Here is a 27,234-nt window from a genome sequence, read left to right on the forward strand (position 1 = left end):
AATAGATGTGTCTATCTTTTGTCCATCCTTTAAAAAGTGAATCTGTGCCAAACAAGTAGTGTAGTCTACTAGTAAATAAGAATCTGTAGAGCTTGTCTGTGATCCAAAATATCAAATAGTAAATGATATTTATTTGATGTGTTGCTGTGTATAGAACCTACTACAGTGCAGGCGACACAGATGGTATTAAATAAGTGCTTGCTGATCAACCTACTTTTGACAACTTTGACACTTTAATTCTCCCCTTGAACATTGCAGAGCTTCACAGTGTGCAGCGGGTTGGCCCCTATTGTCTTCGGGAGCTGGTGGAGGACGCCTCCCCTTGTGTCCCTGCTGAGCCCCAGCACCTAAAGTGGGGCCTGATGCGGTGGGCACAAGATAAATATTTATCAAAGAATAGATGTGGTCCTGCCTATGAGTTTGAATAAGGAATTGCTTACCTGAAGCAGATAGCCTCAGTGACCAGGGGTAATCATTGATGTGATTAAAAAAAACATAACTAATTAGAGGCACCTAGGTGGCTCAGTCAGTTGAGCATCAGACTTCTGCTTGGGTTATGATCTCATCGTTCATGAGTTCGAGCCCTGTGTTGGGCTTCCTGCTGTCAGTGCAGAGCCTGCTTCAGATCCCCTGTCCTCTTTTTCTGCCCCACCTCTGCTCACGCACGTGCTCTCTCTTGCCAAAATAAACATTAAAAATAAGCTTTAAAAAAACTAATTAAAGCTTCAGTGTAGTTGGTGTGTCTTCTGAAAATGAGACATTTGGATCAACTGGCTTCTAAGGGCTCTTGTGAGTTAACAACAGACCATGTTTTTACCCACTCTGGCCTATTTTTTCCCAGTGCCTCGCACCAAAACCACATGATTAAATTTGTATTCATTCAGGGATGGGAAACCTTCCCATCCTTCTTACACAGATCTGCAGATCTGGGAATTAGCTTTTTGTCCTTTGCTAATTAATTACGTTTTTTTAGGTGCTTAGAATAAAATAGAATAAAAAAATGAACACACTGAATTTTTTCCTATAACTTGTATTCATTTCTAGGTCTTGGTGCCCAGACCGTACTGTTTTTCAAGCAAGAAAGTACATTGCAGATTCTTTGGAGGACAAGTACACAGAACCAGTTATCCTAAACCTGGAGAAAACTTGGGAAGAAAGTGATACCAGGACACCTTTGATATGTTTCCTGTCCATGGGATCTGATCCCACAATTCAAATTGATGCATTGGCCAAGAAACTGAAGCTGGGTATGATCAGACGTTTATTCAGTTTAGTAAAACCTCTGTATTTTTGCCTCAAACATTGCCTCTTATAATTTCATAACTGATTCTTATTATATATATTGTATATATTAATTATATTTAATTATATCTAATATTATATATATTATAATTATATAATTATTATAATATAGTATAATAATGATATAAAAAAATATATATATTTTTTTAAGTAGCAAGCAGATGTCCATACTACATGGATAGCAGACTAGGAAGAATGAACATACAGAGGCATTGCCCTGTCTGTATAAAATTACAAAAAAATCTATTTTGTCAGAAATTGAAAAGCTATAACCATTATTATAACACACAGTAATTTGGGATTTATTCATTCATAGTTTCTTTCAATAACTCTTTAGTACAGGCAGCACGCTAGATTCAAGAAGCGCAGAGACGAACACAAAATAGCTGGGAAAGACAGATACATAAACACGTAATTGTGGCAACTGCTGGAACTGAGGCATAGACACGCCTGATTATAAGATCCAGAGCTACTCGGGCTGCAAGGGGTAAAGGGAAAGCATCACAGTGATGGTATTTTGAGTAGGATCTAAAAAGGAGTTGAGATTTTAGTAGGTGGAATGGTGGGAGATACAAGGTAAGTGGCTCCAGGGGGAGGAGGCAGGGCAAGGAATTAGAAACACATAAGTGGTGAGAGCAGTGACTGAGTCAGCATGACCAAAGGACAGGGACCTGTATGGGAAGATTGAGCCATCTTTTTATAGAATGGCTGTTTGTAGGAGGGCTGTTCATCTGCTCCTCATGGTCTGGAAATCTGAATATTGTTGGCATTGCCATTTGGTATCTTTCAGGTTCAGATCTCTGGAACTATCCCTTATTGGGTTAATTCATTTATGTCTTTATAAAGATTATAAAGGTGATTGATTATGCATAACCAAACCTACCCTGTGAAACAAAACTTACATTGAGTTTATTAGTAAGTTAACATAATGTGATATAAAATCAATTTAGTCTTCTCCAAGTATTCACCATGCCATGTGTCCTGCACTAAAAAATTACTGCAAACCATTAGCTTAAGGTATCATGGTCTATGGTCACTCTCTGTTTTCTCATCTTGACTTTTCTCTGTTCACTGTCACCATACACTTCTATACTCTATATTGATCCATGTTTTAATGGTCACTTTCTTCAGTCTGAACACTGATACTCAATGTAAAGAGCTTCCAGTTGTAATGGCAACTATTCATGGTTAAGTTTTACTAACCACCTTAAAGGTAGGCTGTGTTGCTCTGGTATTTATGGCAACATGCCAGTCATCTTCATTGGTCTAAGAGTGATGCCTCTCTTGCAGCCTTGTAGCTTCCAAATCTCCCTCAGATGTATTCCTTTATGGATATTTGTCCAGTTGCTTTGTCCAGACGCCCCACTTCTCTCTGCTTATGGGTTCCTTTTTCCTGTCTTACTATGCACCAATCTCTATGTGGCAGAACTCTTGGTCTCTGGTGGCTTGTGAGCTTCACTGCTTATATGTTTAGCAAGTTCAGCATTCCCAGGGAAATTCCCCTTACTCTCTTGGCCCCAGGTCCAAATAACAAGGGAAGAAATTCATTGGTTTTGCTTTGGTCACATGTTCCTGTCTGAGCCAATGAACGAATATTGCTCTGGTAATGGATTCATAGCAGGAAGCACATGTGTGGGGCTAGAGTGGGGGCATTTCTTAGAAGGGGATATTTTTCCTAGAAGATGGGCATGTTTCCAACTAGAATTACCATTTCAAATGACCTCAAAATAATGCTATTGTCTATGACCAGAGTTTAAAACAGAATTAAGAAATTCAGGGTTTCTTTTGGGAGAAATTATAACCATGACATTAAATAAATTTAGCTGGAACTGTGCTATCACCTTTACTGTTATTACATGTTATCATACTACTTTGCTTGGCAATTTGGTGATTTCCATTTTTTGCCATGACTTAAGTTTTTCCGACAATTGTTCAAGCTTCTGTTGGTTGCTTTGTTAGGATATTAAAACAGAGTGCATTTGATTTTGATCCTGAAACTCCATGTAAAGAGCTTCCAGTTGTAATGGCGACTACTCATGGTTAAGTATTACTAACCACCTTAAAGGTAGGCTGTTTTGCTCTGGTATTTATGGAAACTTGCCAGTCTTCCAGGACCCAATGAATTTTATACAGAACTCTTCGATGAATAAGTTTTGAGTATGCTAGAAAGTCTCATGCTATTTACTATCCCCCAAATAACTGTGAAAATGAAACTATAATATGTACAGAATAACATAGTAATCTAGTCTCAACTAGAAAGATTTTATTTGGATAACTGGATACTAAACAATCATAGGATACTCAAGGTGAATAGGCTGGAAGTCTTGAAATCCAACTACCTTATTTTACAGCTGGGGAAACTAAAGTCTAGAGATTGGGCCATACAGCTGGCTGGGGACAGACTCAATTCAGGCCTTATCTCAGGGCTTCCAAATCCCACTGCAGTGGTCTGTTCTTTCATTCCTTTTCACTGCCTTCATTGGATGAATTAACCAGTTACCAGACAGCAACTTGAGGAATGGGACCAAATCAAATACATTTTTGTAAGAAAAGAAAAGCTTCTCACTATGGATATTGTCAGGTGCCTGTCAGACTCTGCAGTGAGAGATTTGGAGCAGACAAATTCTGCCCAGAAACACTGTGTGCCTGGGCAAGAGAGAAGACAGGTGTCTTTAGCATGAGAACCCTACCAGAGCCTGGATAACGGAGAAAGAGGATGGATGGGTTTGAAGATAGAATCCAAACACAAGTGAAAGAGAACAAGTAAAATACAAACCCACAAATATACTGAAGTAGGAATGAGGAAATGGGCATAAAAACACATACAGATGAAAAAATTTAAATAACAAGAGAACAGTGCATAGTTATGGTAATAAACTTAAAAATATCATTAAAATGGACAAGTTTGTAGAAAAATACAAATTTATAAAAAAAAAACCTGAATACACCAATAATCAAGATGAGAAAAATGAGAAGTTTTTACGTTATGACCTGAGCAGAGGCTCTGGGCTTGGTTTTTTTTAGTAAATCTTCTAAAACTTTCACATACTTTATTCCATTTCAGAACATAGGAAAAGATGATACATTTTCCTCTTTATTTTGAGGGAATAGCATTATCCTGATAGAAACAGACAAGATAGTAATAACTTCATAAAAGAAAGAAAACTACAGATTGATGCTGCCTGTCAATGTAAATGTAAAGATCTTTTTTTAAAAAAAAATTTTTTTTAATGTTTATTTATTTTTGAGACAGGGAGAGACAGAGCAGGAACGGGGGAGGGTCAGAGAGAGAGGGAGACACAGAATCAGAAACAGGCTCCAGGCTCTGAGCTGTCAGCCCAGAGCCCGACGCGGGGCTCGAACTCACGGACCGCGAGATCATGACCTGAGCCGAAGTCGGACGCTTAATCGACTGAGCCACCCAGGCGCCCCTAAAGATCTTAACTGAAATGCAAACAAAAAGAATTCATTGTGTCATTAAAAAAAAAATAACGTACAAAACAATAGTAATTTTCCTTGACCAAGAAGGAATGCATGGGTGGGTATAAGAAAGATACAGTATTAAGAAATGTCATCACAACAAAAAGTAAAAGACTCTTCCTTAGGCTATCATATTATTACCTTGATAGGTGCTGAAAAGCCTTTTTATAAAAATTAAACATTTGTATTTGACTTTTAAGAAGTTGATACATATAACATTTTATTAATATGATAATGAATATGAACTTCAGACATCAACATTTTACTTACTGGTAAACAACTAGACACATTAAAGTCAAGAATAAGATAAAGATGTCTGCTATCACCACTATTATTGAGCACTATTGTGGAAGATATAGCTAATGTATTGTAAGAATCATAAATAAAAGATATAACTATTGGAAAGGAGGGACAAAAATCATCATTACTCTCAGGCAGTGTAATTGTCTAACTAGAAACACAAATGAATCAACTGAAGAACTATTAGATTTAACGGGACAGTTTGGTAAGGTGGCTGATCACAAAATAAATATATTAAAGAAATCAATGGAACAATCTTGTAAAATAAAATGTAAAAAATCCCATTCACTATAGCAATAAAAATAAAACTGGGGAATCATTTTTAAAATACCTATTAGAAGAAAACTATAAAACTTTCTTACAGGCATAACAGTAGGATAGAATAAATGGAGAGTCAAACCACATTCCCAGTGTAAAGATTCAATATTGTAAAGATGTCAATAGTTGCTAAATTAATCTATAAATTGAAGGAAAGTCTAATTGAAATTCCAACTGTATTTCTTGTTCTAATTGGATAGTAGAAAGATCCTAGATCATCTAGAACAATAAATGGACAAGAATAACCAAGAAAACTTTGAAAAGGAGAAAGAATAATGGGGAATGAGCACCACTAGATTTGTAAACCTTTATCAAAGGACAATAATTTAATCAGTGTGGAAGCTCAGAGTAGATAAACAGATCAATAAAGCAAAATGAAAGGCCTCAGATTAGGCTCTAGTATCTATAATAAGCTTAGTCTATGATAAGATTCACATTTCACATCAATGGAGGAAAAATGGATTAGTCAATAGACATTGTTGGGCTAGCCGGTTAACTTTAGAAAAAAGTAACAATTTTATCTTACTTTAAACTCCAAAATAAATTCTAGGTTAATTAAGCTATAGAAGAAAAAAAAAAAAAGAATGTATTGGTACTATTGGGGTAGCTAAGATTTTCTTAATCATAAGATCAGAATCTAAAACCAAGGCGGATAGTTTGGAGTGATGAAGTTTTGAAACTTCTGTATGTCAAAGCGCCATTAGCACAAATGAGGATGGACATGTGGGCTGGGAACGACAGCCTTCCATTTTAGCTGGAGACACTGGCAGTCCTTTTTAATGTATATATCACAAATCTTTAAAATATTTGTGCTTTGTCTTGACGATTCTATATGTATGAATTCCTTCCAAGAACATATCAAGAGATACATATCAAAATTTATATACAAAGATGTTTAATCTAGTGCTATTTATAATATGGAAAAATTGAAAATGTCTCACATATAGAAAAGGCTAGAGGTTGAATGAACAAGAATGCATAAACATGATGGAATATTATGGTACCATTAAAAAATTTTCCAGTAATATTTAATGACAGTAAAATACTCACAATATGCTGTTAAGAAGTAGAGATTTAGAATAACATCTGTGAGTGTATGTATATATATAATACATACATATATATATATATATATATATATAATTTTCAATATAGCTAGGCTTAAAATCCCTTATTCAAAATCCTTGGGGCCAGATATACTTCAGAAATCAGAATAGTCCACCTTTTAGAAAGATAATATTTCATATATTATATAATATACTGCAAATAAGAGTATTAATATTCATAGAGATAGGAGTAAAGTCTATAAATAGCCTCATATCCAGTCAGGTCAAGTTTTGCCACTAAAATGATTTTCTGCAAAATTTTCAGTTTTCAGGACGTTTTGAATTTTAAAATGAGGGTAAGCGATTGTGTATTGTGCATATTAAAAAGTTTAGAATGAAAATCTAGGGAGGGATATTCATGACTTTCATTTTCTTCTCTATACCTTTCTGTACAGTGCTTTCACTATGAGCGTATACTACTTAACTAGATATAAGAAGTTTTAAAAAAAAGAAAGCGAAAAAGGGAAAAAGACACAAGCCTAATTTTGGAAAGAAATGGAAAAGCAGTTGAATTCTTATTAAAGTCTCTCAAATACAAACAAACAAAAAGCCCAAACACCAAAGTGTAGTTATACTTTATTATCTGCAGCAACACTTCCTACAATACCTTCTGCATCCATCTTTCTTTTGAGAATTCCTCTTATGATGTTGTGGCATCTTTCTTTACCCTTTCTAGAAATTTGGTCTTGTACTGCATCTTATCTCACTGGTCCCTGCCCTTTGGGACCTTTTCTTCTTAAGGGCAAAGCTTTGTCACTTTTCCAATGTCAATCAATCTAGTTGTTCCAGACCATTCAGAAAATTTATGAAATATTTATTGACCTATGTTAAAAATGAAGAAAGTTTGCAAGTCAATATCTTGAACTTCTGCCTTAAAATACCAGGAAAAGAAGAGTAAATTAAACCCAAAGCAAGCAAAAGGAAACAATAAATGTTTCAGTGGAAAGAAATGAAACAGAGCATACAGCAACAACAAAGAATCAACACAGTATCTTCTTCGAAAAGACCAACAAACACCTACTAACAACCACGAGTGAAAAAAACAAATTAGAATGTCGGTAATATATTGAGCCCCACTCCATAAGCCCCACCTCCACAAGACTGTGAAATATGCAAAGAGGTTAATTGAAATTATCCTTTTATAAAGATCAGAAAATATTATTTGATGATCATTAACTTGCCCAAAGTCATAAAGAGATAAGTGAACATTTGATGGCAAGGGAAATAAAGAGTGGTACAGGGAAATTCATTCCCAGGACTTAGCAGACAAACCATGGAAGTAAGTCCCAAAGGTTATACAGAAATAGAAGCTTAAATAAGAAAAGGGAAAGTCACCATAATGGATAATATATGCCATTACCTCACAGTAAAAAGATAAAAAAATAAAAAGGAAAGAAAGAAAAGGAAAGGAAGGAAGGAAGGAAGGAAGGAAGGAAGGAAGGGAAAGGAAAATACCAATAATTGATAAATCTTCAGTTTGGCCAAGAGTAAGGGAGAGAAGACTAAGTTTATTAAATCAGGAATGATAGGGGGAAACATCACTATTGACCTGACAAAAATTTAAAAATATCATAAGAGAATACTATGAACAATTATGCCAACAAATTAGATAACCCAAATGAAGTGGGCAAATTATTAGCAAGAGACAACTACTGGAAGTGACTCAAGAAGAAACAGAAAACCTGACGAGAACTAGAAGAAGTAAAAATACTGATTTAGTAACCAAAAACTTCCACAAAGAAAATACCAGGGCCAGATGGCTTCACTGGTGATTTCTACCAAACATTTAAAAAATAACACCGATTCTTCACAAACTTTTCCAAAAAATAAAAGAGGAGGGAGCACTTCCCAACTCATTTTATGAGACCACTATTACCAATTCCAGAACAAAGATACCACAAGAAAAGAAAACCAATATCCCTTATGAAGATAGAAGCAAAAATCCCAACAAACTACTTTCAAACAAAATCCAGCACCCTATAAAAAGGATTATGCACGGGGCGCCTGGCTGTCTCCATTGGTTAAGCGTCTGACTTCAGCTCAGGTCAAGATCTCATGGTTTGTGAGTTCAAGCCCTACATCGGGCACCACGCTGGTGGCATGAAGTCTGCTGGGATTCTCTCTCTCACCCTCTCTCTCTGTCCTTTCCTGGTGTGCTCTCTCTCTCTCTCTCAAAAATAAATAAACAAACTTAAACAAAATTAAAACTAAAAAAAGGATTATGTACTATAGCCAGGTGGATTTATCCCAAGAGTGCAAGGTTAATTATATATGAAAATTAACCAATATAATATGCCATATGAATAGAATAAGGAACAAAATCCGCATAATTATCTGAATAAGTGCAGAAAGGGCATTGAAAAAAATTCAATACTCTTTGATGATGAAAACAAACAAGAATAAAATGGAATAAAAATTTGCTCAAACTAATAAAGAGCACCTACCCAAAACCCACAGCTAACATCATATTTAATGGTGAAAGGCTGAATGCTTTCCCCCCAAAGATCAGGAGCAAGACTCTCACCACTTCCATTCAGCACCATATTAGAGGTTGTAGACAGGGCAGTCAGACCAGAAGAAGAAGTAAAATGATTTCTATTTGCAGATTACATGATTTTGTATATAGAAAGTCCTAAGAAGTCCACAAAAAAAAAACCCAAACAAACAAAAACTATTAGAGGTAATAAACGAGGTCAACAAGATTGCAGGATATAAGATCAATATTTAAAAATTTATTATTTTTCTATACAATAGCCAGGGCCATCCAAAAATGAGATTATACTTGCAATTCCATTTATGGCATCATAAAACATACTTAGGAATAAATTTAACAAATAATTTCAAGACTTATACATTGAAAAGTGCAAAACATAATTGAAAAAAATTAAAGAAGACCTAAATATATGGGAAGACATCCTGTGTTCATGGGTCAGAAGACTTAATATTGGTAAGATGTCAGTACTCTCCAAATGGATCTACAGATTTAACACAACCCCCATCAAAATCCCAGCTGCCTTTTTTTGTGTAAATTGACAAGCTGATCCTAAAATTCATAGAGAAATACATAGGACACAGAAGGACCAAAACAGTTTTGACAAGGAAGAACAAAACTGTAGGTCTCATACTTCCTGAATTCAAAACTTACTATAAAGATACAGTAATTCAAACAAGATGGTGCTGGCGTAACAATAGACATATATATCCATGGAATTGAATTGCAGTCCCATAAATAACCCCTAACATATATGCCCAAGTGATTTTCAACAAGGGTTCCAAGCTGTTGGATGAGGGAAAAGATAGTCTTTTCAACAAATGGTGCTGGAAAAACTGATACCTACTTTTAAAAGAATGGAGTTCGACCTTTATATCATACCATATACAAAAATCAACTCAAAATTGACCAGAGACAAATGTAAAGGCTAAAACTATAAAACTCTTAAAGAAAACAGGAGTAAATCTTTGTGACCTTGGGTTAGGCAGTGGTTTTCTAGATATGACGTCAAAGACGTAAGCAATAAAAGAGACAATGAATAAATTGGATTTCCTCAAAATTTGAAACTTTTGTGCTTCAAAGGGTGCCATCAAAGAAAGTGAAAAAGGCAACTTACAAATGAGAGAAAGCATTTATAAATCATAATTCTGACAAGGGTCTGGTATACAGAGCATATAAAGAACCCTTACAAGTCAACAATGAAAGTCTAATACCCAATTTAAAAGTGAGCAAAGAATTTGAATAGATATTTCTCCAAAGAAGATATATAAATGACCAACAAGCACATGAAAATATCATCAACATCATTAGTCATTAGGGAGATGCAAGTCAGAACTACAATGAGATAACCACCTCACTCCCAATAAGATAGGTTGAAAGAAAAAGATGGGCAATAACAAGTGTGGGTAAGGATGTGGAAAAATTAGAACTTTTATGCATTGCCGATGGGAATGTAAAATGGGGCAACTGTTTTGCAAAACAGTCTGTCAGTTCCTCGAAAAGTTAAACATAAAGTTGCAATATGACCCAGTAATTCTACTTCCAAGTATGTAATGAAGTGAATCGAATATATGTCCGCACAAAGACTTATACACGAATGTTCATAGCATTCGTGTTCATTATTCATACTAGCCAAAAAGTGGAAACAGCCCAAATGTCCATCAGCTGATGAGTGGGTAAACAAAATGTGGTCCATCCATGCAGTGGACTGCTACTCAGCCATAAAAAGGAATGAAGTTGTGATCCATGCCACAACATGAATGAACCCTGACAACATTATGCTAGTAAAAGGGGACAGAACCAGAAGTCACATATTGTATGATTCCATTTATATTAAATGTCTAGAATAGAGATAGAAAGTAGATTAGTGGTTCCCGGTTGGGAGGGGTCATGGGGAGTGACCACGAATGGGTGTGTGATTTCCCTTGGGGGTGATGAGAATGTTCTGGAATTAGATGGAAGTGATAGCTCCACAATGTGATGAGTAAACTAAAAAACATTGAATTATATACTTTGAAAGAGTAAATTATACTTCAGTTTTAAAAGTTCAAGGAAAGAGTTATTGAGCACCTACTGCGTGCCACTCACTGTTCAGGTGCTGGGCTAGCCACCGGGATCTAGCTCCTCCCTTTCCTGGGGCTCACATTCTAGTGTGGGGGTAAAACAGACAATAACCGACAAACAAGTGAGTATATACTATGCTAACAAGAAAAGTACATAATCTGCTAAGAAAGAAGCAGCTTGAGGGACAGAGTGATGGGAGAGGTATGCTGTTTTACATGGGGTGGGCCAGGGAAGACTTGCTAAGAGGGTGAGGAAGATCTGCAGTGTGAAGGAAGTGAGGCAGTGCAGCTCTCACGGGGACATCTTTCAGGCAGAGGGAATAGCAGTGAAGCTGGAGTGTGCCTGGGGAGCAGGCCATTGCAGCTGGAGGAGAGTGAATGGCTGAGCGGGGGGAGAGTAGTGAGGTAAGGGGTGTGTGTGTGTGTGTGTGTGTGTGTGTGTGTGTATTGTGTTCATGCAGCATGTGTGTAGAGTGTGTTGGCAGTGTGTTCGTGTGAGTTTGTGAGTGTGTGTAGTGTGTGTTCGTGAGTGTGTATGTAGAATGTGTGTAGAGTGTGTTCATGTAGAGTGTGTAAAGAGTGTGTGTGTAGAGAGAGTGTGTCGAGTGTGTGTAGAGTGTGTAAAGTGTGTGTGTGGAGAGTATATGTGTAGAGTGTGTACGTGTAGTATGTGTGTAGAGTGTGTGTGTAGAGTGTTTAGGTGTGTGTATGGATAGAGTGTGTGTAGAGTGTGTACACGTAGTGTGTGTGTGTAAAGTGTGTAGGTGTGTGTGTAGAGTATGTGTAGAGGGAGAGTGTGGAGAGTGTGTACGTGTAGTGTGTATGTAGAGTGTATAAAGAGTGTGTGTGTGGAGAAGAGATAGTGTGTAGAGTGTGTATGTGGGGTATGTGGAGTGTGTAAAGGGAGAAAGAGTGTGTGTGTGTGTGTTTGTGTGTGTGTCTGCAGTGGGGGCTATTGTGTGTGTTTAGAGGCTGTAGCTAAGAACTTTGCACTGGATTTTGGGTTTTTCTCTGAATGAGATGGGAAACCATCAGATGGTTCTGAGTAGAGCATGGACATGATCTGATTTAGGGCTAGTCCCTCTGTCTGCTGGGGGAAGAAGAGCTGGTAGGGAACAAGAGCAGGGGACAGGAGTGCGAGTGAGGTCACTGGTTAAGCTTTTGCAAAAATCCAGGCGAAAGATGATGGAACCTTGGGCCAGGGAATGAAAGTGGAGATGTGGAGAAGTGAGCAGATTCTCACTTCTGCCTTCTGTGTTTTGAAGGGATGCCTCTAGGTCTCCTCCTATTCCATTCATGGATCAATATTAGAAAGTCAGGCCACCTGAATGGAAAGCAGCTCTTCCTTTTCTAAGGTGTATTTCAGAAGAGTTGGAAGGAGACAGGAGATAGACTGTGGCTCACACTCAATGTGTTATCACTGTCCCTATCAAACCTTCCCCCCCCCCCCCCCCCGTTGACCAACTGAACATTTGTGTGTTCTTCAAATGAAGGGCTCAGCATCTCTTTGAATGATCCAGAGGCTCCTCCATTCAAGTCCCACCTCCCTTTTCTTCTCCTTTGGTAGGTTGTGTGGATTCTTCTCGGCTTTCTCTGGGAGCAGTGCCTGGTTCCACCTCAGCCTCTTGCAATTCCTGATTCTTCAAGCGGTGCCCTTTTATCCTCTCTCAGGCACCCTTGCAAAGTTTCTCCCTGTGACCCAGAGTTTATGAATAGTCTCTAATGTTGCAATTTACAGAGCCTCACAGAATCTCTGTCCATTAGCCATACAGTGCTGTTTAAATGATGTATGTCCTGACAACTTCTCTGGTTCCTGACATACTTCCTCCCACCCCATAAATTCCTCCATCGCTTATAGCCTCCTCTAGTGGTTCCCAAGTTAGCCTCACTGTTTTCCCTACCACAGTGCCCCACTTCACTGAGGATCCAGGCTCATCTGGGATAGCAGGGCAAAAACATTCACTGCTTCGCAATGTCTCCACTGACTTCCTTTTCCGGCCCTGAGATCATGCCCCTAAAACTCAAGGAAATTGGGTCTACAAAAGTTTGCTTGAGAATTAATTTCCAATTCTAGTTTCACTAGCATGATTCAGAGACTTCTTCATTTAGTGAGTTCATGTGGCACAGTGCAAGTGGGTTCTCTGCCTGGGACCTCAAATGCACTAAAGAGTCTAAAAAGCAGATTCTCCCCCGAATTGTAGTCATACTTCCAATCTTGGAGTGGCCTCCACTTTCTCTTCATGCTTATTAGTTCCAAGGTGGTGATCTAATCTAAGGAGCAGTTACCCCTGAATACAGTCCTCCTGGGGCTGAGTTGCCTTGAGTTCTATCTCGGAAAATAGACAATCATGCAAACAAACCCAAAATGGACAGAAAGCACTGCAACCCTGACATCTTAAAAGAATAAAAACGCAATTAAATTTTCACTGAAGCATCTGTTAAAACACCAAAGAAAGATTCTAATCAAAATATACAGCAAAACTCAAAAATCCTCTAAATACCTGTGATCACCTCATTTCCAAAATCCCCGAACTCTCTAAAAACCCAACCTCGTGCCCTTTGTATGTCTTCGCCCTCAGCTTTCCAGACAGTGCCTCCAGTTTCTGTCCCACTCATCTCTCTCATCAACACAACTAAAGGCCACACCTGTTTGAGTAACAAGGGCCCTTATTAGAAGCCATGGCGGGAGGGAGTCCATGACCATTGAGGAATTGTTTTTTTTTGTCCCAATCCTGTTACAAAATTTACATCTTATCACAGCGGTCCTTCTCCTATGTTACAGAGTGCAGAACTATCTCAATGGGGCAAGGACAAGAGGTACATGCTCGAAAGCTGATTCAGGTGTCCATGCAGCAGGTAGGTGACAAGGACAGCTACTCCTAGTGCATCATTCTTGCTATTAGTCCTCTGGACATCAGGTTTACCTGGGACTGCCACAGTGATGGCTTAAGCATTCTGCCTGTGATGCTTCATCATCATTTTCCTTTTTTTTTTTTTAATGTATGTATAGTCAACCTGTGATTACCAATGAATTTTAAAGTTTTTAATGTTTTTATTATTTGTTTATTTTGAGAGAGAGAGAGAGACAGAGAGAGAGAGAGAGAGAGAGAGAGAGAGAGAGAGAGAAAAGGACGGACAGAGAGGGAAAGAGGGAGAGAGAGAGAAACCCAAGCAGGTTCCACGCTGTCAGTGCAGAACCTAATGCAGGGCTCAGTCTCACAAAGTGTGGGATCATGACCTGAGCCAAGATCAAGAGTTGGAAACTTAGCCAACTGAGCCACCCAGGCACCCCTGATTACCAGTGAATTTTAAACTGCAAGCTGGTTTGCTCCTGACATCCCCACAAAAAACTTGTTTTATTTTATATAGTGTAAGCTCTATCTTATTTTCACTAAATATTTTTTTTTGACAACTTGGCAGACACACTTTCTGGTTTCTAGGAATGGAGCTCTAGCAAGTCTTGGAATTTGACAATCAACATTAATAGATAGTGCTTAAGAAGTGACAGACAGAGACAGTTACATTTCAATTTTTGGTTAAAGTCAGACTTTATTCTTTTCATTAGTGGATAGTTGCAGATGAATAAGAAATATTTGAAGATGTTATGTTTAAATATTGATGATGGTTTTTATTGAAAATTGCAAGCTGGATGGAATCTTGAGAAATATTTTCCATCACACCTAATAATACACAGGACATTAATTTTCTAGAGATGCTTGGTTGATAACAATTTCAGCTGTGATAAGAAATCATACCACTTACAAAAATAAAGTAAGATCTCGGTTTATTTTTAAGCTTTTGATCTCCTAATGTCTGTAGCAACTTTGGTGCAGCTTTTTCTTGGGAATTAATGACAAGAGAGGGTTAATGAGCTAAGGCTCTGCTTGGGCCATCAAATTCTCAAGTTAGTCATTAATTCTCAAGTGCCCTAAGCCTTTTTCTTTATCACTTAATTATATTCAATAATCTATTGTATCTAATTTATATATATCAAGGCAGTTACATATAATTATTTTTACTCAGATCAAATGATTCACTCCAAGGAGTGATTTGACAGTTTAATTCTGGGCCTTAAATAGTTTCTTTAGTTTCCGTGAATGAGAAACTTCTAAATTTCAGCGGTACATTCACACTAACCTTCTTTGGAATATTAGCTTTTATAACTTCCATGTCCTGTTTCTCAAGGTGGGATAAGTATGGGTAATAATGACATTTTGAGAAACAAACAAACCAACAAACAAACCAACAGCCCATGAACAGGTACAGCCACATTGCCCCTTGAGGGCCACCAGATTTTTGAGGTGAAATTGACATTGTGGAATGAAATGGAATACCCAGCGAGTAACTGGATCCCTGCGGCACAAACTAACTACGAAGTCCATCTTACTCTGCAGCCCCCTGTTGTCTAGACGAACACGTCCCCTTTGCTGCTGAAGCCAGTTCGAGTTGTATTTTCCCTCACGGTAGGAGGCATAACACACAAGAATTACCCTCTATTTACTGCGCTCACTGTTTTGTAGCTGTATTGATCTGATGTTTATATCAGGGTATCAACATGTTGTCTGGTTAAAAAAAAAAACAACCTGTGTTCTCATAGAGCAGCATTGGCTATGTGACTTATATTGTTAAAGACAGTTTTAGCAAGTATTAAGGTAGTGAGTGCTTAGTACATTTTGTGGCTTTGGGACTATATGGGAGCGGTGATGACAACAAATGTTTATTTTACATTATGGTAGCAGAAGTCACCACATGTATTGTCTCCATCTTTCATGAGATAATGTGCATCTCTCTCTGTGACTATGGATGATTTGGTTCGGAGGTGAGTCAGTTCCGATTCATCTTAGGACGCGTTGTTACAAATTCCAAAATACCCGTTCCTACCATTAGATGGTGCACACACTGTACTTACACAGGGCTTCGAGCTGTCATTTCTGTTTCCTTCTGAACCTGGGGTGGGTGAGTACTATTGTTTTGAACCCACTTGATTCCAAGTAACCAGATTTACCAGTAGCAGAAGAAAGTGTTTGTATTGACATAAAATCATCTTACCAAAAATAGGTGCTCAAAACAGTATTTACATGCGCTAAGCAAAGGGTTTTTTTTCAATCGTACATTTTGTTTTCTTAAAATTGTAACAAAAAATTACAAGATATTAATATGAAATCATTTTTGAATACAGGGTGGCTGGGTTTTACTGCAAAATTGTCACCTTGGCCTAGAATTCATGGAAGAATTGCTAGAGACGTTAATTACCACGGAAGCCAGTGACGACTCTTTCCGAGTATGGATAACTACTGAGCCCCATGATCGATTCCCAATTACGTTGCTTCAGGTTTGTTGCCGTGACATAAGTGTCTTTTCCTTGAGAGTTGTTTAAATAAAGATGACATTGTGGCGTTATTGAAAGATGAAACCACAACAGGGATTTTGGTGCAGTAGAGTCTGTAAGATCTTATGTAATAATGGTCAAAGTCTTAACTATAACCATCCATATTATATAGGAACTATTTCCACAGAAGAGTTATAAGACTCGGTAGTAATTCATGGGGTTTCAGCTGTGATTGATGTCATTAGTTTACACAGTGCTGAATTCTAGCCAACATACCATGTACCGTAAGCATACTGTTGTCTGAGGGATTGTAATTTCTATTTTATCCTTGACAATAATTTCTAGAAACAAAACTACTGTTTGCTTTTTACGACAGACTTCTCTCAAATTCACTAATGAGCCGCCCCAAGGCGTACGCGCGGGTTTGAAAAGAACATTTGCCGGAATTAATCAAGACCTTCTGGATATCAGTAATTTACCCATGTGGAAGCCGATGCTTTACACAGTAGCATTTTTACACTCCACTGTGCAGGTAACTTCTGAGAGCAGTTTGCACATTTAGGGGATGCTAATACATTGTTTCTCTGCTGCACTGTCTGCTTACCTCACCCTGCTTTTTCTCTCCTTCGTGGCCCCTTTCCCCACCTGGCATAGTATCTATTTGTCTGTGTAGTTAAATGTTTTTCCTGCTCCTGCCCCTTACTCTGGCCATGGGAGCGTAAGACTCTTGAAGGCAAAGACTTTGTCTTTTTGTAACTTCTCAGTCTCTCTGGCCATAGGAGCATCTGGGGCATTGCTGGAACTCAGTAAATATTTGTGAGATGAACATGGTTATTTAGATAGAAATTTGGTTTTCAAAGTACCTATGCTGGCCAGGAGCGTTATATGTACTATATCATGTAATGCTAACAGTCACATTTCTCAAAGTGAGAATGGTGTATCACCATTTTAAAGAAGAGAAAATTGAAGTGCCTGGGTGGCTCAGTCAGTTGGGCGTCCGGCGCTTGATTTTTGGCTCAGGTCATGTCCTCATGGTCTGTGGGATTGAGCCCTGGGTTGGGCTCTGTGCTGATAGCAGAGAGCCTGCTTGAGATTCTCTCTCTCTTTCTCTCTGCCCCTCCCCCACTCATGCTCACTCTCTCTCTCTTTCAAAATAAATAAGTAAAAAACTTATAAATAAATAAATAAGCCAGAGGACATTGATTGATAATATGTCCAGATGTATAAATAAATGAATGAAGATAGTAGCACTAAAGCAGGAGCAGCTACTATTTGCTAGATGCTTTTCATAGATTATTTAACCAGTCTGACTGCAATGCCTGTAATTTTCCTCAGACTCTCAGGAATTTGTTCCTTGGACTGTCCTAAATAACAGGAGAACTAGACACAGGGACAACGCAGCCCCAGCCTCACTCCGGGTCCATCCCCCCATCCCTTTAGTGTGCGGCAATAAATTAACCACGCCCAGGAAAAATTAAATAAAATAAAAATGAGGAAATTGAGGCTCGGAGAGGTTAGGGTAACTTCATAGGTGGTAGATCTAGGAGTCAAGCCTGATGCTGCCTACCTCGGGCGGTGGTGTGTTTTGAGCCAGCCAGCGAAGGTGATGGTGACAATGAGAAGAGTCACAGTGGTTACCTGTCATTTTCAGGTTGTTTACTATTTGCTTTTACCATACACTTGTATATTAATTTAGTAATTTTATGACTTTGCAGCCATACGGTGTTTTCATTTTGTTATTGCTTTGTTCTACATTTGATTTTATATTTTGTCCCATATTTGAAAGCTGTATAATTTTAATGTGCTTGAGTCACTCCTTGATTTTGGAGAGAGATGAACAGGCTCCTTTAACCCCTTCTACATTTCCTCCTTCCCTGAGGCTGCAGTGAGGACAGAATGAATCACCTGGCTTGTACTAGGAGGCCTGCCTTAGCTGTGCATAGTGGCACACAGAGCTTCACCTCCTCTCTCCCCTCCTGCCCAAAGCTGGAGGGGAATTTGGTGCTCATCCAAGAGAATACTGGGCATATTTACCCTCAGGCTCCTTGTCCCTGCCACTCTGCCAGGTTCCCTGCTGCCCAGCGGAGAGAGCTGTGTAGAGGAGACATTGGTGTATCTCCTGTGCATTGGCCCCCTCCCCCTGAGAGAGTTAAAACCAGGTTAAACACTTTGTGGGTGGTTATTTTTACCAAGTCTCACTGTGGCCTTTGGATTGTAAATTACAGCTTTCAAGTCACTGAAGCCTATTTCATACATTCTTATCTGGGAATTGTTTGCTTTGCTAGGCCTTATCATACTCTAATACAAATATTACTTTAACTCTGTTATTTAATTCCCAATTCGCAAATAATATATTTTATGATTCTGTTCCCAGTAGTGATGATTCAACTCTTCCACTGAGCTTATCATGGGGAGATGATTGGGGGTATTTTCCATATGGTCAGTGGGGCAACCTGTGTTTTTGTGGCCATTATCCAAGTGCTAAATAGAAGAACAACAGTGGGGCCGTGGTCCAGTCATGGGGTCAAGGAGTGCTTGCTCTTAACATGACATACATTTGGATTAAAACAGAAAAAAGTCTCCATTGCTAGGGCTGTGAAAGTAAAGGTTGAATGTCTCTTAAAATAGTCATAGTGTGCTAGATAGAGCAACCTCATTGAGGGTCAGGAGGCTGGGACATTATGCTTGCGGTAAAATCAATTAGCTATGTGGGGATTGTTGAGTTATATGCCTCTCAGGACCTCTGTTTCCCCATCTGTGTGTTTAGAGTCAGAAGGAGGTGGTCTTTCAAGATTTTTCCCATTTCTAAAATTCCGTTATCAAGTTCTGTGACTACACAGGGAGCACAAATAATCCAAGCATAGCTTCCTCCGTTCTGTTTTCCTCATTTGCAGAAATATTTACTGTGATATTGCCTAAATAATTTGTTTTACTTGTTAGGATGGCACCTACCTGATAGGAAAATGCAGGTTCGGGGCGAGCAATGTCCACATGGCCCAGGAGCTTGTAAGAGAAAATCTCAGGCTGGCCCCAGACCTGCTGAATCAGAATCTGCATCGTAAGAAGATGCCCAAGTGATTCACGTGCACATTAAAGTTTGAAGTGAAGCTGCTACAGGAAGGACGTTCTGGGTTGGAATGATTGTGACTTAGATTTCTCTAGTGTTGGACATAATAGCCCAATACCTGATTTGTTAATTGACTGATTGATTCCTCCAAGTTAACCTAGTTATCCGTTGCTCTATACAAACATGATGCATATGCATTTGTCCTTGTGGAGACTGACAAAAAGAACAGGGAATTGGTTCATGTCGCATGCTCTGAAGCTTCAGGGCTGCGTAGGGGTTCGTGCTGGAGCCCATCACGAGTCATAACGCAGAACCTGGTGGTGAAATAGCGGTCAAATGCAAGAACTGTGTATCCCCCAGTGCAGTTTCCCTTACTGAACTGTGCTTTGGCATCATGTCATCAACTCACCCCTGCTCAAGGGCATCATGTGTTATATGGATCTTGCTCATTGTTACAGAGAACAAAATGAACACCCCTCCTCTCCCATAGAAGGGGAATAGACTTGGCTGGTCAAGGACAACTGTCTTGGGCGGCATAGTGAAGGGTGTAATTTGTTTTGTTGTTGAGGTAGGAGCAGGCTTACCTAGTAGGAGGAGGCCATGGGTGCTTCCATGGGAACTTACAGAGATACACAAGCCAATTCTGCGCCAAACTCTTCTTGCCCCAGACCCCCCTGGGCTTCCCTCTCCTCTCCTCCAGGAACTTACCGTACACATATGCCAGGAAGTTACTGCAGCAACGGCGCCCTTACCACAGTTGGGTGGTGTCTCTGCTCTAGCCAGCCAGCTCTTCTGCCCTCCCAGAGAGAGCCCAGCATCCCCAGTGCTTCAGCTACATTTGGCCACTACTCCCTGGGGGCATTTCTACATCCTCTTGGAGATTACTCTCAATGGAAGCTTCCCTCTGGCCTTAGTATCATCTCTCTATGATACTCCAGTGCAGCGTCATTCTGGGTTTCAGAGCAAGGCCACATTCACCCTTTAGGATTTTAATTTTAAATAGGTCTTCCTCCAGAGTCTTGGTCTTTTGAAACTCAATAATTACATTTATGGTGTCCTCCCACAAATTCTGCAGTATTCTGTGGAAGGTCAGAATGGCACCTCTGGTTTTTTCCTGTTGATGGTCAATGTACCATATTTTGTTTGAACAGTGCATTGGACCCAATGAATGTCTAATGCAATGGTTCTCAGCCATTGCCTGGGCCATAGAGTCCCAGGGAGGAGGCAGCAAGGTGGGGTGCTCAGTCCTTTAAAACACTTCTTAAGTGATTCTAATATGCAAGAAAAATTGAGAATTGAGAATGACTGCCAAACATCCACTGCCCTTAAGATAGGAATCCTTGGGGTGCCTGGGTGGCTCAGTCGGTTAGGTGTCCAACTTTGGCTCAGGTCATGATCTTGCAGTCTGTGAGTTCGAGCCCCCTGTTGGGCTCTGCTGACAGCTCAAAGCCTGGAGCCTGCTTCTGATTCTCTGTCTCCTTCTCTCTCAGCCCCTCCTTTGCTCACATACACACTCTCCCTCTCTCAAAAATAAATAAATGTTAAAAAAAAAAAGACAGGAATCCTTCATCATCTTCATGTCCTTTCCATGGTTTGGAGTTTTTCTCCTCATCCCCTTGGCTTGCCTACATTGAGGCCCATGTGGGGGGATTTTTCTAATGGTTTATGTACAAGTCTGTGAGGTTTTTTTGCTGGAGGCATTGGTTAGGAGCTCTTGGGGCTTGCAGTGGCAGTTGCAGACTTGGATATTTTCTCCAAGATCCTAAAAATAATTAAATATTAAATAAAAACGGCCACATGGAACAGGGCCCAGGTTCCACTGCCAGTAGTTCTTCCTTCAGAAAAGTGTTTTCTTCTCCTACATCTTGTTTTCTTTCTCAGGTTGGAGCCTTGACAAACATCTCCTTCAAGTTTAATGGTGCATGTGAAGTTCTGGCTTTGGGGAGGCATGATTGCAAAGTTCTTAGTTTAAACGCCTTCAGAATAATTTCAGTAATGTGATTCAGGCTTAGAGAAAGATCTCTCACGTTTTGCTTGATGGTTTTTCCCAGGGGTTCTGGCCATTTCTGTTCATTATTTTCACCTTTTAAAGTTTCCCTGCTGTTGTGTAGTATGGATTGCATTTTTCATTTTATGTTAACTCCAGTTATTAAATAATCAAGATGTGGTGCTCCAAAGAGAGCCTTGTTTTGCAGATGCAACTGAAATGGTTCTGTGTTGGCCTGTGGGAGCTGGGCTCGTTGGGATGAAGTAGAATCTAACATAAAATTGGAAATGGCTTTGACATCATTAAGATGATGACTCCATTGAGCAACTTTTCTTCAGCGTCCAAAGGAGGAGTCCAAGTTTTCCGCATTTCACTAGCAGTTCTGTGTTTTGAAGATTCTTTGGAATAGAAAGAAGGAACTATACTGGTCAAATTCAGTAAAGGGTAGACTAGTCTTCCTAAAATCACCACTTTCCAACTTAATAATAAATAATAACTCCCTCTGTTGAATCAGGTTTTAGCTCTTTGCCCTGACATTCATATCTGTCTACATTCCACGCCTGAGTCATCGTATGAACACATAATTCCAGCTACTTACCTGAGGTCACTGTCTGCTGTAGTAGAGCAACTTACCTGCAGCCTCTTTCTGGATGAATCACAAGCTTTGTGTTTCCTCTCTTTGCTCGTGGTCTTTGCCAAAACCCAGCAGTCTTTTCTCCCTGCTTTTCAAAGGCCAGCTTCAGTTTCATTCCTCCCAGAAGCCTCTGATTGAATGTCTTCTTCTTCTTCTTATCATCTGTTAAATTCTGACAGTTAATTATACTCACTATCACATTGTCCTCTAAGGCTTATTTTCTCAAATAGATTAAAACTTCTTGAAAATACATTGATTTTAATATTTTTCCATTGTCTCACATAGGACTCATCCCATAGTTTCAAAAATACTAATGGGACTGAAGAGATTCAGTATTCCAGGCAAACCCCTTGCTTTTGAGCTTCCAAATGAGTTCTTAGTTCTCCCAATGGCTTGATAATATTCCAAGGTGATAATTCAGGGTTCTTTCTTTATTGTCACTTAAATCACTGAGTACCAAAAAAATTGTGAGAAAATGAAATGATTTCCTTTGTGAAAGAAAAGTCACTCCCCGCCCCCGCAAGATTTTCTCTTTTTTTTTTTCCAAGATAAGCTAATAAGTCTATGACTTTAGTGAACCAACCTAAAAAGTAAATGCTTTAAATGAAATTTCATAGTAAATAGCATAAAGTGAAGTGAGTCTCAGCATTTGGGGCAATTTTCAAAGATCACATTTTAAGGAGCAACAGAATTGCAATGGCTCAGTGCATGTAAATGGGAATGTTTCCATAAAGCCAATTTAAGCAGCTTTAGTAATTGGAAAGGAAGAATTATTTTTCATTCAGTCTCTTGTCTGATTGAACAGTAAATTTTAAAAATTAAGTCAAACACAGGTGAAACTATTTTAGAGTTGATTCTCTTTTTTAAAAAAGTGGGAAAACATTTGCATCTCACCAATAAGTGGTTAGCTTTCTTCTCTTTGAAGACTTCAAGATGGAAGAAATTCCAGAGACTCAAGGCTTAACTGAATGCATTTTCATATTAATATCCCACAGACCCTCCCAAACCCACTCTTGTTCCAAAATAACCTGGAGGAGGCTCAGCTCAATGTTTGTGGGATCCACTCAAAAAATTCAAAACCTTGTGTCAGCTTCAGAAATTAACCCCCAAGAGGATGAGAGGGAGAGTGCCTTTCATTCTGATAATTACCAATAATCAATCTAGTATTTATTACACAATCATAAGCCTTCCCCCGAAAAGGTGCAAAAGGGGAGACAAAAATGGGAGACACGTTTCTCACTGTCAAGGTTCAAAATCTGGTTACAGGACCAAGTATTTCAACATGAAACAAGTAGAAAAACACATCACGGCAACATGAATGCTGAGACCAGGAAGCAGAAAGCCATCAAGAGAAGCTGACACCTTTAATAGCCAGGGCCTTTCCCCTTGCTGCTGGGATGATACCACAAGTCTCTCCCATCTATTAAGGCACCTCTGCTCCTTCTCACCTCTCTGTGTTCAAGGTAGAAGATGGTGCTTCACAGCTCCCAAGTTTCTAAGTCTCCCTGGTTAAAGCTCTAACTCTAGATTGAAGTTCTGAACCCTAAGTCCAAACTCGTGGGAGGAGAAATCTGGTTGGCCTTTCTTGGGCTGGCTGTCCACTTCAATCTAATTAGATCTAGCTAGATCTAATTAGCTAAGGGATGAGGGTGGGAGTTACACCATACAAATGTGTAATACCTGACAACTTAACCTAAAGACGTACAGGTCTGGAAGTAATGTTAGTAGTTTACGTTTTTAAGAGTGGTTTGCCCTCGGTCTTGTTAAAAAAGAGACAGCAGACCCAGAATGGACTTACTTGTGCTAAGCCCACATCACCAAACTGAAACTAATACCTAACCTAACTGCAGTTTCAACCTTCTCCAGGAATGTAATTTTAACCGGTCAGTCTGGAATTTCCTGGTCAGCACCAGTGAGGTAATCCCCTAATAAACCCCCTTTGTCCCCCAAAGGAGATCCTTTTTTGTCCCCCAAAATAATCCTTTTTTTTTCCACTTATGATTTTCTTGTGCCATCCCCCTCTGCCTTTAAAAACCTTTCCTTTTCTGGGGCACCTGGATGGCTCAGTCGGTTAAGTGTCCGACTCTTCGTGGGATCCATTGCAACTCAGGCCATGATCTCCCAGTTCATGAGGTAGAGCCCCACACCAGGTTCTGCACTGATGGCACAGAGTCTGCTTGGGATTCTCCTTCTCTCTCTGCCTCTCCCCCCCAACTCTCAAAATCAGTAAACTTAAAAAAACAAAAATAAAAAAAAATAGTAAATAAAAACCTTTCCTTTTCTGTAGCTCTTCGGGGCTCCTTTCTATTTGCTAAATAGGATGCTGCCTGATTCATCAATCATTCAATAAAGCCATTTAGATCTTTAAAATTTACTCTGCTGAATTTTTGTTATTTAACAGTCTGATCTCCCAGGGTCAGAACATCTGGACCCAAATTAATTTTCATGGTTTACTTAATATTTTAAAAGCATATTTTGAAAATCAGTAATTAAACCTTCATGCTTTCTGAATTTTTTCTCTGACCTGTCCATGAACTTGTCTAAACTAAAATTCATTTAGATTATTTAAAGTGGTGGTATTAATTAGGATCTAAGGCATGGAGCAGCTGGGAGAAGAAGTATTGGAATGGACTGTGAAGACAGTGTGTGGGGGGAGGGGGGTGGGGGAAAGCAGAAGAGAGAAAGTTACTATATATTTAGAGGTAAAGAAGTAGAATTATACTGTCCCATAGATGTATTGGGATTCTACTCTCCATATAGGTTCTCACCTCAGCCACTAGGGTCAAAGGGCTAGGAGCTAATCCAAATAAATGATTAGACTCCCCTTCCCCCATTTAGAGACTGGTTATATGCTGAGGCAGAGGTAGCTGATGATATAGTAATATTTGAGTTAATTTATGTGGTTTGCTATGTGATTAGAGCCTAGAAGTACCAGTTCTCACATTTACATACCTTTTAAAATGGTCTCCAGAATATTGAGGCATTTGTATCATTTGATCTGAGACCAGTTGGATTGATTATGGGTAATTTGACAATTCAAAACATTAGCCACTGGTCCAGAGGAGAGAACAAATAGGGCACTGTGAAAGTTTTAAGAAGGATGTGTCATGTTTTACAATAGAGATTTGGGGTTTTCAAAATCTGAAATTGCAAGATTACGAAGTGACACCAGCAGGGGGTTTAATGCTCCTGAGTGTTTCAGTTATTCAACTTGAAAAACAAGAATTTAAACCCTTACTTTTAACATTTGAAATTTCTAAGAGGGTAATTTAAAATAAATTCATTGAACAGCTATTTATTGAGCACCTACTGCATTTTTTGAGCTGGCGATGGAAACTGAGACTTTTTTTTTAAATCCCAAGAACTACAATTTGGCAAATATTTGAACATTTTTTCTTGTAAACCATCTGGCAATACAGCTAAGAAATAATAGTTCTAATGGTTAATAGATCCAAAATTGTATACTGTTCTTTTATTACATCAACTTATCTCTATATCATGCCTGAATCTTCCTGTTTATTAAGACATCAGCTACATTCAATTTTAAAATCTCACTTATTTTCTTTGGCATTTTTAAGGAGCGACGCAAATTTGGTCCCTTAGGATGGAATATTCCCTATGAATTCAATTCTGCTGATTTTACAGCCAGTGTCCAGTTTATTCAGAATCACCTTGATGAATGTGATATTAAAAAGGTGAGTGAAATTGGTTCCCCCCCCCAATTTTTATTGCTGTCCTTAAACCAAGTTTCCACAGACATTTTCAGTGTATAATATACAGGGAACCTGCCAAGGTTTTCCCCGCCTCCCCGAATCAGCCATTTATTGGTCCAGCCATTTCCACTCACACCCCTACTGCCCATAGGGGTGCATTTGGATCCCCATCTCATGCTTATGTCCCTGCCCCGCTCCTCTGTCTCCGGCGCACATACACGGCAGAGACAGACAACGAATGAAGAAACTTCACAACCTTCCTCATGTCGCACCCAAGTGCCACAGTGCACTCCAAGACAACGTCCATCTTTTTTAAAATTTTTTTTTTAACGTTTATTTATTTTTGAGACAGAGAGAGACACAGCATGAACGGGGGAGGGGCAGAGAGAGAGGGAGACACAGAATCGGAAGCAAGCTCCAGGCTCTGAGCCATCAGCCCAGAGCCCGACGTGGGGCTCGAACTCGCGGACCGCGAGATCCTGACCTGAGCTGAAGTCGGGCACTTAACCAACTGAGCCACCCAGGCGCCCCGACAATGTCCATCTTAAGTCAGACTTTTCTTCCAGCATTTCACAGATGCCTCCTCAGAGGTGAAAGAAAATGTTATCTCTCAGCCCACGTGAAAGTTCTTTCTCACCTTTAGTCACATCTTAACACATGCTTAAACTTATGGAGATACATAGCAATAATTTCTGGTAACGGTCACTGATCATTGTACAGCACTTGACAGCTCTCAGTGCTCGTGCATTGAGGATCTCATTTGTGTCTTCACAACTCTGTGAGGGAGGTACAGAAGGCATTACTATTATCCTCGTTTTCCTGATGAGGTAATAGGAGAGAAGGAGGGACTTCCAAAAGGTCACAGAGGTAAGAACATAAACCCAGTTGTCCTTTCACATGTGCTTCCACATCTGTTTTTTTCCATGATCTTGAGCAAGTTTATGAGCCTCCCAGAGCCTGTTTCCTCATCTACAGAATGGTCATGGTCTCTGTGAGGAATAAATGAGTTAGCATTTGTGAAAGCACAGTATATTGGGACACAGTAAGTACTCAATAAACACCAGTGTTCTGCTGTCTCCCCCTCTCTTCTTTCTCATAGTGGATCTTGAAGTTAATTATAGATACTGTAGTGTCAGTATGGTGACAGTAAGCCATGATGAATTTTTACCTGGGCCGCTGGAGGATCTAGAATCAAACCATCAGTTTTCCTTGAAATTACAAAGGCATATTAAATCGAGTATGACAACTTGATGAAAAATTACATCATATGGGTTCATATTCTGTTATTATTTATCATTTGATATATACAAATAATAGTTAACCTTGAAATAGTTGCTTTGAAGGGCAGTGGAGCTGATGAATCAAAGTTTAACCAAAAGAAAGTCAATTAAAAAATAAAGCATCCTTACTTTTCTTACCCCAAATGTATTAAGTAAAAAATAAA

General features: G+C 39.2%; 1 protein-coding gene across 1 annotated transcript in view; it reads left to right on the forward strand.

The window, feature by feature from the left end:
• DNAH8 (dynein axonemal heavy chain 8) overlaps positions 1 to 27,234 on the forward strand; it is a 327,851-nt gene that overhangs the window by 248,194 nt on the left and 52,423 nt on the right. The window contains exons 82-86 of the mRNA XM_043591305.1: positions 1,045 to 1,247; positions 13,843 to 13,916; positions 16,240 to 16,392; positions 16,766 to 16,921; positions 25,656 to 25,772. Coding sequence (XP_043447240.1) covers positions 1,045 to 1,247; positions 13,843 to 13,916; positions 16,240 to 16,392; positions 16,766 to 16,921; positions 25,656 to 25,772 — 703 coding nt within the window. The remainder of the gene's footprint in view (positions 1 to 1,044; positions 1,248 to 13,842; positions 13,917 to 16,239; positions 16,393 to 16,765; positions 16,922 to 25,655; positions 25,773 to 27,234) is intronic.

The sequence above is a fragment of the Prionailurus bengalensis genome, chromosome B2 (genome assembly GCF_016509475.1).
Source record: "Prionailurus bengalensis isolate Pbe53 chromosome B2, Fcat_Pben_1.1_paternal_pri, whole genome shotgun sequence".
Classification (NCBI taxonomy): Eukaryota; Metazoa; Chordata; class Mammalia; order Carnivora; family Felidae; genus Prionailurus; species Prionailurus bengalensis.